The sequence below is a fragment of the Lutra lutra genome, chromosome 9, assembly GCF_902655055.1.
Source record: "Lutra lutra chromosome 9, mLutLut1.2, whole genome shotgun sequence".
Classification (NCBI taxonomy): domain Eukaryota; kingdom Metazoa; phylum Chordata; class Mammalia; order Carnivora; family Mustelidae; genus Lutra; species Lutra lutra.
The window spans coordinates 61,710,556-61,723,250 of record NC_062286.1 but is presented as its reverse complement, the minus strand read 5'-3'; the positions used below and the strand labels follow the sequence as shown (position 1 = coordinate 61,723,250).

Here is a 12,695-nt window from a genome sequence, read left to right as displayed (position 1 = left end):
CCAAAAAGCTTTTTAAGACTGTTTCTCAGCACTTACATGTTCTGCTAGTCGATTATTGTATCGACAGAGGCTGAAAATCAGATTACAAGTTTGTCTTATATTGATGCCATCACGAATATGTTGAAACAAGAAGGGGAATCCCTGTTAAAAGTAAAAGTTGTTCATTTAAGAACCATTACTATTTGTGAGATGATCAAATCCTCTAATATACAAAGTATTACCTTTCCTCCTGTTAATGCTGCCATGTCAGTCTGTGATAATGTCAAATGCCTGAAAGGAAACATCAGTGGAAATAAGTTTTTCTTTCCTCTGTGTTACTTTATAGCTATTTGTATCATGACATGCATCAAAACTGTCAGTTCAATTACAACTGTACCAAGCCACCAACACAAAATGATTTTTGAACTTTCTGCTAGCTAAACTTACTTGCTAGATATACATCTCTCAGACAATTTTTCAAGATTCCAGAATTGATATATGGAAGCCCAAACCTACTTTATTTGCCATTTAATTAGCTCAATATTTTTGTGTATTATAAATACTAGGACGGGTCTGAGTTGTGGGTTTTTTTTGACATGAGACCCTTCAAAACAAAACAAACTTCTAAGAAATACTAAAGAGTTTCAGTTACCAGTTAACAATTTCTACATATTTCTTTACTATAGAAAATTTCAGATACATACAAAAATAGTAAGATAATGGAAGTATCCCATTATTCAGCTTCAAATTACTAATTCATGATCAGTCTTGTTTCATTTGTACCTCCCACTCACTCAATGTGGACTGTTCCGAAGCAGTTCTAGGTATTTTATCATTTAATCTAAAAATCTCAGCATGAATTTCTAACAGATAACATTTAAAACACATAAACACACTACCATTATTCACACTTAAAATAAAACCACAACTCCTTACTATCAAACAATATCCAGTCAGTGTATGATTACCTCAAGTGTCTAAAAATTTTTTTAATAATTTGTTGGCTCAAGATCCAAATAAAGTCCTCTGTTGCAAGTGGTTGAAATGTCTTTTAAGTATCTTACAGACTACTGGTTTTCCCTCCAATTTTGTTTTTATCTTGCAATTTATGAGTTGAAGCAAGTAGGTGGTTTGTCCTGAAGAACTTCCCACATTTCCACTTTGCTGATTGTATCCTTGTGGCGTTGCTTTAACCTGTTCCTTTGTCCTTATATTTCCTATAAACTGGTAGTTTAGATCTAGAGACTTGATCATATCTAGGTTTGATCTTCTTAATCAAGCATGCTTTATAGGTGGTGGTACTGACTTTCTTCAAGAGGCACACAATGAAAGGTTGTCTTTTGTAATATTTTCAGTCAATGATGATCATCTCCTAGATCCATTACTTTATTTGGGGTACAAAATACAGATATTCTGATTTCACAATATTTGCTTGTTCATTAGCTCAAACACCTCCAAGATGGTGAGCTTCCTCTCATTTACCACTTGTTTGCCATGAGGTAATTCTTGCTGGTAAGATGAATGCTTGTTATCATTCCTTTATTACTAAGTTTCCAAAATTATGATTTGGTTTTCTAATATACTCCAAAGGTTACCAGTAAGTAGTTCGTTTGCTTGTTTTTAAGTACCATTACGAACTCATGGATTTAAACATCTGTGATGTATTTTAGTCCTCTTGTAGTTATTCTATTACTGATGCTCAGGTTGTCCAATCTATGACCAGAAGGAACATCCATAAATCGGTTCCTGCCCTTTTAACATAATCTCAATAGTCTTTGATAGCCTCTGCTTTCCAAAAGGACAAAGTGTTCTAGACTTCCCATTCATTTCTTGCCCAAGACCTGTAATTGGCCATTTTTTCAAGGAACCCTGATTTTCTTCCATAAGAAATGCTATCTAGGGACTACAATATTGATGCCAGCGGCACTCACTGATTCTGAGTTGGGTCGGATTTCTAAGCCTTTTCAGAAAACGGAAGTACAGAAGACATTTTTTGTTTGCTTAAAGACAAAATACACCATAAACTCTACTGGTATTTCCAAACTCAAATTTAGTTTTAAAGAACTTACATGAAAAACCTACAATTTTGTATTTGTATTTCTTCCGTCTTTGGCTGAAAATCTTGGTTTCTAATGACATTAACAGTTACTTATTTGCTTTTTTCTATGATATATGATAGTTTCTGGATAATAATCACAATTACACTACAAACAATATACTCAGTAGAACAGTTTAGGGTAATTTTACAATTCTTTTTGTCCTTCATGTACAACTAGGAATTTACAGTTAAATTAAGTGTGTTCTAAAGTCATTTTAGTGAATTCCTTCCAGGTGTTATGCCACCAGGTCAAAATATAATTCATTTATTTCAGTCTGCTTTTAATTTTTAGGGATTGCATTTTATTAATTTATTATTATATAAAACATTTACATGATTACAAGTTAAATCTAAAAAACAAAAACAATATATACTCAAAGTCAAGCTTTCATTCTTGTCTTTTCCAGCAGTTTGTTTTTCCCTCCCCAACCACAGGAAAACTTTTTTTTTTTTAAGTTTTGATTTAGTCTTCCATTTAAAAAAATACAGTCAATTCTTGCTATTTGTAGTACTTATGTTCTACAAAATGCTGCAAACACCGAATTAGTGATTAATGAATCATTGCTCATAAGAGAAATACAGGGTTAGGTTCTGGTGAGCCTCTGGCCAACATTTTCTTCAACCAATCAATAGGTTACCTTGTTTTGTGTGTGTTTCTGTTTAAAGATGCCTTATTTAATATGTGTATTGTTCATTCATTAGCACTGAAGTCATAGCAAATACTACTATTAACTCATACCTGAATGAAGCCTATCTAATGTGCATTTTCTTGTTAAGGCACATTATGGCCTTCTTGAGCTTAGGAACTCTACATAGCACTTAGCACTATACTGGGGAGCAATTTTAAACACTAAGTCACCAACAAAAAGCACAAATGTGAAAAACATGGCAGCAACCATGAAAAGGAGATTTGTTTACAATATGAGAAGTGAAACAAGAAGTCACAGTCACCCTGTTTGACCTTGGCTTAGAAGGAAGGGATGTGTCAGGTAACTCAAATTTTTTTGCCACTCTGCACATGGACATCTGCAGTCCACAAATGACTGCAAAGGAGCCATGAGTACTGACTTTGGGACTGTAATAAATCCCAGCAAGTAAGCACATCTGGAAACAGTAGATCCACAATGAGGAATACTGAAAATTGAGTTTACATGCTTTCAATCTCTGCACCCCTCTCCCGCCCCCACAGAGCGTCTCCTTCCTCAAAAGGTACCATACTATACATACTTTTCTCCACCTTGCTTTTTTACTTGGTAATATTTATCCTAAAGATCTCTTCATGGTAGTACCGATACATTCCATACTTCTTTTTTTCAGTAATAGAGTATTCTATTGAGTGGATGCCTGTTTTTTTCAACCAATCCCCTCTTTTTAAATATTTCCAGTCTTTTACTATTTTAAACTAAATGCTTCAATAAATATCCTTGCATATACATCTTTCTGTATTTAGAGAACAGGCTTCTAGAAGTAGTGTTGCCAGGTTAAAGGATGAATGCACATATAATTTTGCTAAGTATTTTACTGTGTATTTCTTCAACATATATTTCTAACATGACTCAGAGGTACAAAGTCATCTGATACAAAGGACTGAAATACTTATGCCACAAGAGTTCATAAATCGTGGTATTATTTAAAAGGAATTATGTAACAAAAGTTAGTGGTAAAACAATTTGGTAAAAGGAGTAAAATCAAACATGCTTTAACCATTTTGAATGTTGAAACATTTCACCTTTCTGAGCGAGACTGTTCAACCAACAGAGCAACTAAAGCTATCATTTTTTCCAGGGCAGCAGGCCTGTATTTTTCTTCTGCCAGAGAAAGAATATCTTCTTCCTCCTCCTCTTCTTCCCCCTCTTCCTCTGACAACACTTCAACTTGAGGCTAGAATAAAATGTTGAAACTAATACATTAAAACTGAATTATCTTGAGAGAAAATAATTTGACTATTTTATAGAACTACCCAGGGTAGATGGTAGCAGGAGCATGTATCATAAAGAACCACTCAAAGGCCTAACCCTGACTTTTAAGAGTTAAACAATATTCAGGATAATTTTAGACACAGTAAGCAGAACTATAAAGAACAATGATTCTCAATACTGTAACTATACCTCACTTATAGGGATACATCTTTTAATAATTTTTTTTCTTATAGGCAAGCTCCTTGGAAGATAAATCAGGACCAAATTTTATATGAGTACGATAAAACAGTATTTCCTATTAAATAAAAATGTCAGTTACACAAATTAAAGAATCCTTATCTGCAATGTTCAGATAATCTAAATAGCAAGTCTTCCAAAGACTTCCATTTCTTTGAAATTCAAGAGACTGAAATGATTTTATGATTTAACAAAGCAAAAGAAGAGCAGTCTAAACAAGTAGCCATAAAGGCAGGAATCAGACAGTAAAAGTCCATATTCTGAGAAGCATTACAGAATAATGGTTAACAGTGTAGCTCAGGAATCTGACCAAAGATCAAAGCCCAACTCACTGTGATCTAAAACAAGTTAACTTCTTTATGCCTCAAGTTCCTGATCTGTAAAATGGAGGTAACAACAGTACTTACATCTTAGGGTCGCAATAGGGTTAAATAAGATAGTATAAATAGAGCATAAGCCAACGTGGTCATTAAAGTCAACACAAAGTTCATGTCATGGTTTAATACTATGAATAGACCAAGCTACTTAAGTTTTTGGAAAACTGTGACAAACTCAACAGCAAGGGTTTAAAAATATGACCAAAAGAAATGTTCACTGAAACAACATGCTACTGATATGACCCCCAAATAGGTGGTGGCCATTCTGCCTAAATTCATTTGCTTTGTTCCAGGGCCTTACCGATGAAATTTATCATTTGATTATTTCTTCTCTCGCTGTATCATTAAAAATACCAACCAAATTCAGACACTTAAAATTATCTAATGCCAGGCTAGAAGGGACTTTAAAGCATTCTAATATCTAATGACCTTCCATGATACAAACTTGAAAACATGGCCCCCTAAATCCCCAATATGAGAGAGAACTATACTTACATTTTCAGGCCCTTTGGTTCCCATGTAAAAATGAACCATTGTAGATATGGCTTGCAATGAAAGCAAAAACTGGCTCTAAAAAAAAAAAAAAAACCACATTGATTTAAAAATATAAAATAAAAACAACTGAGTTTTAAATACTGAAAATAGGTACATAATCCCAGAAATAAACAAGATACAGCCTTACCTCTTCTTCACCCATTTTGGCAAATTCATAAAGGAAGGCAAAATACTCTGTAAGATGTTTACTGTGAGGTTTTACACCATGTTCCATAATTAATAACAGAGTTCTCACAAATCGAGTGACACATGAACGACCACCAATATCTTCTACTGAGGCATCCATATCATCCGACCTGAAGATACAATTTAATATATCTTAGAGACAGTATGAAGTCTGGAGATAGATATTCTGGGAGGAGAAATATTTTTAAAAACCTAAATTTATCTCTCTCATTTTTGTAATAGTGAATACCAACTGCAATAATGTAAGGAGATAGATTCAAATTACGGTGTCTGGCTAAATCAATCCAAACAAAAAGACTAAGTCATTAAGTTATCTGTAGACAATTCTGAAGACGCACTTAATTAAAAATAAAAAGTATTATGTTCTCTTCTTGATTGTATTATTACAGATTTTTAAATAAAAGAACCTAAGTATTTTTTTTTTAAGATTTTATTTATTTGAGAGAGAGAGCATGAGCATGGCAGGAGGGGCAGAGGGAGAGGAAGAAGCAGACTCCCCACTGAGTAGGGATGCTGACACAGGGATCAATCCCAGGACCATGGGATCATGACCTGAGCCAAGGCAGCTGCTTAACCAACTAAGCCACCCACCGTGCCCTGAACCTAAATATTTCAATGTGGGTTTTTAAAATACTCTAAGGAGCTAATTAAAAAGCTTAAAATGCTAAAAAGTTATTTCTTACCCATCTTCCATTCCTGGCTGTAGGTAAAGATGAGCATGCACAGGTCTGAGTCTCTGAATCACATGGATACACAAACGCTGAAACATCTGTAAATGAAAAGTTGTAACAACTTAAGAGCCTGAACAAAGGTAACAAAGTAATGGAAAAATTAACAGGTTTCAAAATTCTCTGCACCCATTTCTGTTTTCCCCACAGATTATCTTTTGCCAGAAGTCAATGATTAGGAGAAGGAAATAGGATTTAAGTTTATCCAAAAGAAACAGGGGTTATAAAGGATTGGGGATTCTCTAAATAAGATATACAAATGGCCAGTAAGCAAATGAAAAGATGTTCACCATCACTAATTATTAAGGAAATGCAGACCAAAACCACAATGACATACTACTTCACATTTTAGGATAGTTAAAATAAAAAAGACAGTAAGAAATACTAAAGGAGATATAATGAAAATAGAAACCCTCATAGATTGCTGCTGGTGGGGATGTAAACTAGTGGAGATGCCATGAAAAAGTTTATTGTTCCTAGAATGACTCAGGACTTCTACTCTCAGGTAAAATAACCAAAAGAACTAAAAATATATGCCCACACAAGTATTTGTGCACAAATGTTCAGAGCAGTATTATTCAAAATAGCCAAAAAGTGAAAACATCCCAAATGTTCACGGACTGCTGAATGGATAAACAATATTTGCTATATCCATTCAATGGAATTTAATTTAGCAATAAAAAGAAAGGAAGAACAGAAACACACTACAACATGGATAAACCATGAAAATATTGCTCAAATAAGCTGATCACAAAAGATCCCAGAGTGTGTGACTCCATTTACCTTTTAATAAAGATTTAAAATTTTTTTTATTGTTTTGTTTGTTTGGTTTTTAAGATTTAAATTTTTTGAGGGAGCCAGTGAGAGAGCCTGAGCTGGAGGAAAAGGCAGAGGGAGAGGGACAAGCAGAATTCCCGATGAGCAGGGAGTTTGATTCTAGGACCCTGGGATCTTGGGATGCTTAGCATCCCTGAGATGCTTTACTGACTGAGCTTTTCAGGCACCCCTCCATTTATCATTAAATACGCAAATCCATAGAGCCAAAAAGTAGATTAGCAGGTGCCATTAGTGGCTGGAAAGAAGGGACAGGATAAAATTGGGAGTGACTGTTAATAGGTATGGAATTTCTCTTAGCAGTGTTACAAAATTAGATGATGGTTGCACAGTTTGGGGATATACGAAAAACCACTAAATTTTATATTCTGTATGGTTTTGATGAATTATATGGTGTAAGGGTTATATCTCAGTAATAACTGAAAAGTGGCCTTTTCATATTAAATTTTTAGTTCTGTGTCTTAAGTGAATATAAAGTAATATTTACAATTTTGTCTAATTTTTCCAGAGATTTAAGGAAAACAAATTGATTCATGTGACAGTTCAGAATCTTTCACAGAAATGTTACATACTGTTCATTTAATTTTCAAGGCCACTACAGTACCCTACCATGATTAGACTACCTAAAATTCTAAAAAAGAATTAGTACAACTCATAAAGCAGTGATAACAGGATCTGAGAGAATAGGCACTTACACTTCCTATAACTAGGAAATGTTAACAATTTTAATCACTTGGTTGGAAAGATAGTTGATTTGCTAAAAGAAGCTGATGGAATGGTAGCAAAATGATTCTTAGGGTAAGAGGTTGATCTTTTCAAAACTCCCTTCAATGCTGGGTTAAAATATACTCACAGGTAAATTTAGGATTATTAACTTGAAAGCCATTTCTTTTTCTTACCTGTCTCACAATTTGATTAGGGCACTTAATTAGTATCTGCATTGGCCACCAGTCATCATCAGCCATACGGTCCAAAAACCACTGTAAAAAAAACAGTGTGATATTAACCTTCAACCAATACTTGTTGAACTTAAAAAAAAAAAAAAAAAAAAAAGTCACACAAGGATTTTACTTCTAGTCTATGTTTCAATTATTTTAAATTCTTACCAAAACAGATTCTTCCATTGTTTTAAAGTCTAAAACTCTAGGAATGCATGGGTGGCTCAGTTGGTTAGGCATCCAACTCCTGCTTTCAGTTTAGGTCATGACCTGAGGGTCATGTGATAAAGCCCTGAGTTGGGCTCCATGCTCAGTGGGGAGTCTGTTTGATTTTTCTCTCTCTCTCCCTCTGTCCCTCCCCCACTGCTCATGGGCATGCTTTCTCTAAAGTAAATAAATAAATCTTTAAAAAAAAAAATTTTTTTTTAAAGTCTGAAATTCTGAAATGCCTAAAGTCATAAACAGGGTCACCTGATTACAGAATTCCATGAATGCCATTTACATCACAGTGTAAACCTGCATGATGGCAATCTGCACTGCTTAACATTATAAAATGGAATACTATTTTCCTCTTAGTCCTCACAGATACTACACTGCAGAAACTTTTGTTCCTATTAATATATGATCTGAGTATTATTTATTTTGTTTAAAAAGAATTATGCTCTCTTGATAACAAAAAACACCCCTCCCCCTATTTTTCTGAGAGCGAGAGAACAGTGGGGGAGAAGCAAGAGGGAAAGAGAGAATATTAAGCAGGCTTCATGCCCAGTGCAGAGTTGACACAGGGCTTTATCTCACAACCCTGAAATCATGACCTGAGCTAAAATCAAGAGTCAGATGCTTAATCCACTGAGCCACCCAGATGCCCTCAAAAGTACCCTTTTATGCTAAAACAATTTCCTACTGATTTCAAGACAGCTTTTAATCACATATTTAATGCCTATACTGAATTTTACTGTCTATGTGCATATACACAATTATTGACAACTGCAGAGAATTTTAACTCCTTGAGAGAGTTCTGGAGGCCAATACTTAGTTAAAAACAAACAAACAAACAAACAAAAACAAAACAAAAACCTGAAGTAGCTATAAACAAAAACAAACAGAAAACAAAACAAATGATGACCTAATCAATATTCTGGATCTACTGAACCGCTTAAAAAAAAAAAAATCACAAAGGGGGAGGAGAATAGAGGAACTTGTTAACTAACATCAGGAGGATATAATCAGTCAAAGCAAGCATGTGGAGAATTATGCAGATCAAATGACAAAGTAGCAAAGGGAGGAAAAAAAGTAACTATTACAGATGAAAGCTGATTTATAAGACAAAAGCAAAATGTAGTCCTTGTTTGAATACAATTCAAAGAAGCCAACTGAAAAAAACATTTTTTAGGCAGTTAGCAAAAAGTGAACACAAAATGAATACTGGATGATGTTAAGGAACCACTTCTAATTTTACAAGAAGTAAATTAAGTCATGGAGATATATATATATATATATATATATATATAGAGAGAGAGAGAGAGAGAGAGAGAGAGAGAGATATCTCTATTTTTTTTCAAGTTCTCATTTATTAAAGATACATACTTAGTATTTATGGGTGTATGATATGCTATGTGGGTTTGCTGATTACCAGATTCCCCCCATGCAGGCATGGGGGATAGCAACAGATTAAAGCAAAACAATGTTACTGTTTGTTGAAATTAGGTTACAGGTACCTGGGAGTACCTTATCTTCCTACTTTAATGCTTGTTTTGAAATATTTATTATAAAGTTAAAAAAAATTATAGCCTTCTGTTTAAAGTCTACAATAATTAGATCCTCTAATTCCATTGCTCCATGGCATAATCAGACAATCTTCTATATAAGAAAAAGATCTTCAGGGGCGCCTGGGTGGCTCAGTGGGTTAAGCCGCTGCCTTCGGCTCAGGTCATGATCTCAGGGTCCTGGGATCGAGTCCCGCATCGGGCTCTCTGCTCAGCTGGGAGCCTGCTTCCCTCTCTCTCTCTCTCTGCCTGCCTCTCCGTCTACTTGTGATCTCTGTCAAATAAATAAATAAAATCTTAAAAAAAAAAAAAAAGAAAAGAAAAAGATCTTCAACTAATTTCATCAATTGCACACTATGTTGTCATCTCCTACCTCTGGAAATTTTTAAGACTTGCATTCTTAGAAAGGCTTATACCACATTTGGAAGCATTTCAAAAAATGATAAAATATTAAGGTGGCAATAGGGTTAAGTGATCATTACCTGTGAGCAGACTATCCTTAGGGATGTATCATTATAGGGATGTATTAGAACATAATATGGAAGATAAAAACGACATAAACTGATATACTGGGATATATGCATTTTTATCTTGGAGGAAGAAGGGAGATATCCATTTTCAAGTTTTTTCTGATAATATTCAAAATTAATTAAGAAATATCCGATCCAGGGGCACCTGGGTGGCTCAGGGGGGTAAGCCTCTGCCTTCGGCTCAGGTCATGATCTCAGGGTCCTGGGATCGAGCCCCACATTGGGAATCTCTACTCAGTAGGGAGCCTGCTTCCCTCCCTCTCTCTGCCTGCCTCTCTGCCTACTTGTGATCTCTGTCTGTCAAATAAATAGATAAAAATCTTTAAAAAAAAAAAAAAGAAAGAAAGAAAGAAAGAAAAAAATATCCGATCCAGTCTTTTGAACTTTCTGTATTTTTCTAACAGACTGAGGGGAGGGGAGGCACCCAAGGATTTTTAAGTAACTTAAAAATCAATTATTTCATCAGCGTAATGGCTAGGACATAAATTATAACCTTCTCAGTTGTTAAGTAATTTGGGGAACTTACACTGGGATCCCTATCATTAGTAACACAATACTTTTGCTATAGCATCTTATGAATAAAAGAAAACAAAACAAAGTGCATCTTAAGCTATACATTATTCGTTGAATTATTTCGCCTCACCTCACAAGCTGCTTGACTATTATTAAATTGTTTGGTCAACAGTTCAATCCACTGAAGCATTGTGGGCTAAAAAAAAGAAATAAGTCATTTAAGGCATGGACTTCGAGCTGAAGATAAAGAAAACCAAAAGCTATCTGCTAAATTACACAAAATTTTATGAAACACATACCTTTTCTTTTGAATGTATAAATGTCTCTAGGACAAAGGAGGTGCTGAGCTGTAAGAAAACATTAAGCAAAAAATTTTTAATTACTTTAAAGTAGTCAATTTTTTTTTAATTTTTTATTTTTTCAGCATAACAGTATTCATTATTTTTGCACCACACCCAGTGCTCCATGCAATCTGTGCCCTCTATAATACCCACCACCTGGTGCCCCCAACCTCCCACCCCCCACCCCTTCAAAATTCTCAGATCGTTTTTCAGAGTCCATAGTCTCTCATGGTTCACCTCCCCTTCCAATTTCCCTCAACTCCCTTCTCCTCTCCATCTCCCCTTGTCCTCCATGCTATTTGTTATGCTCCACAAATAAGTGAAACCATATGATAATTGACTCTCTCTGCTTGACTTATTTCACTCAGCATAATCTCTTCCAGTCCCGTTCATGTTCTACAAAACTTGGGTATTCATCCTTTCTTTCTTTTTTTTTTTTTTTTTTTACAGCTTTATAAACATATATTTTTATCCCCAGGGGTACAGGTCTGCGAATCGCCAGGTTTACACACTTCACAACATAAAGTAGTCAATTTTGAAAAAAAGTATCTACGGCTTATATATTACCTTTGCTGTCATTAGGGACACAGCTTTAGGATCTGGTAATGTACTGGGAATACAACTACATAATTGCCACATAAACCTAGAATTTAAGAATAGTAAGTTACACATCTTACAGAATAAGATTTGCTTTAAATGTGTAAGAAAAAATCTATTACTAAGTTTACTAAACTTACCCAAAATATGTATGTTCAAAAATGTTTTTGTCTTGAAGAAACTGCATGTTATCATGCCAAATCCACTGAAGAAAAAGAAAATGGTAACATTAGATATCAGAAAGCATTTGCTTCATTACATTTTACCAGTATTTTTTAAGACAAAAAAGATTTGCTCTAAAAGAAACAAAAAAACCCCCAAAAATACAAGCACTTAAAATTCATGTTGATTTTCTTTCCAGGTATGTGGAATGCAAAAATAGTTATTAAGCCTGCTCCAATTTATCATTATGTATCTGGCTACCTCAAACAATCACAGTTCTTTAAAAATACAATTATAAAGATTTTGGAAGAACTCTGAAATCCCATCTAAAGAACGAATACATAAATGGAGTAAAATTATGAGTTCCATTTTGATAAAAACAGATTATGAGAAAGGTTTATGTTCAAAAACTGGCAAAATGAAAACAATTCAGATTGGCAAACCTAAGTCAGGTGATTTCCTTGTTTATTCTTAAGATTGAGAGAGAAAAAGCATGAGGTGGTAGGGTCAATGCGAGAAGCAGACTCCCCCACCGATGAGTGAGGAGCCTGATGCGGGGCTTGATCCTGGGACTCCAGAATCATGACCTGAGCTGAACACAGACACCTAAACAAATGGGCCACCCAGTCGCCCCTCCTTGTATCTTCTGTAACAATTATGAACAAATTTTTTTTTTTAAAGATTTTATTTATTTATTTGACAGACAGAGATCACAGGTAGCAGAGAGGCAGGCAGAGAGAGAGGAAGGGAAGCAGCCTCCCTGCTGAGCAGAGAACCCGATTCGGGGCTCCATCCCAGGACCCTGAGATCATGACCTGAGCTGAAGGCAGAGGCTTTAACCTACTGAGCCACCCAGGTGCCCCACAATTATTTCTAACATGAGTCTTACACAACTGCTCTGCTGATTTTAGTTTTGTGTTTAGCTCCCTGTACCC

The 12,695-nt window shown here is 34.9% G+C and overlaps 1 protein-coding gene across 4 annotated transcripts in view; it reads right to left on the bottom strand.

The window, feature by feature from the left end:
* USP34 (ubiquitin specific peptidase 34) overlaps window positions 1-12,695 on the bottom strand; it is a 242,333-nt gene that overhangs the window by 32,752 nt on the left and 196,886 nt on the right. For all 4 annotated transcript variants that reach the window (XM_047745811.1, XM_047745813.1, XM_047745812.1 and 1 more), the window contains 11 exons: window positions 11,739-11,803; window positions 11,569-11,644; window positions 10,960-11,007; window positions 10,791-10,856; window positions 7,813-7,893; window positions 6,035-6,120; window positions 5,293-5,461; window positions 5,106-5,180; window positions 3,807-3,958; window positions 222-270; window positions 37-141 (listed from right to left, as the gene is read on the bottom strand). In XM_047745811.1, the coding sequence (XP_047601767.1) occupies window positions 37-141; window positions 222-270; window positions 3,807-3,958; window positions 5,106-5,180; window positions 5,293-5,461; window positions 6,035-6,120; window positions 7,813-7,893; window positions 10,791-10,856; window positions 10,960-11,007; window positions 11,569-11,644; window positions 11,739-11,803 (972 nt within the window). The remainder of the gene's footprint in view (window positions 1-36; window positions 142-221; window positions 271-3,806; window positions 3,959-5,105; window positions 5,181-5,292; window positions 5,462-6,034; window positions 6,121-7,812; window positions 7,894-10,790; window positions 10,857-10,959; window positions 11,008-11,568; window positions 11,645-11,738; window positions 11,804-12,695) is intronic.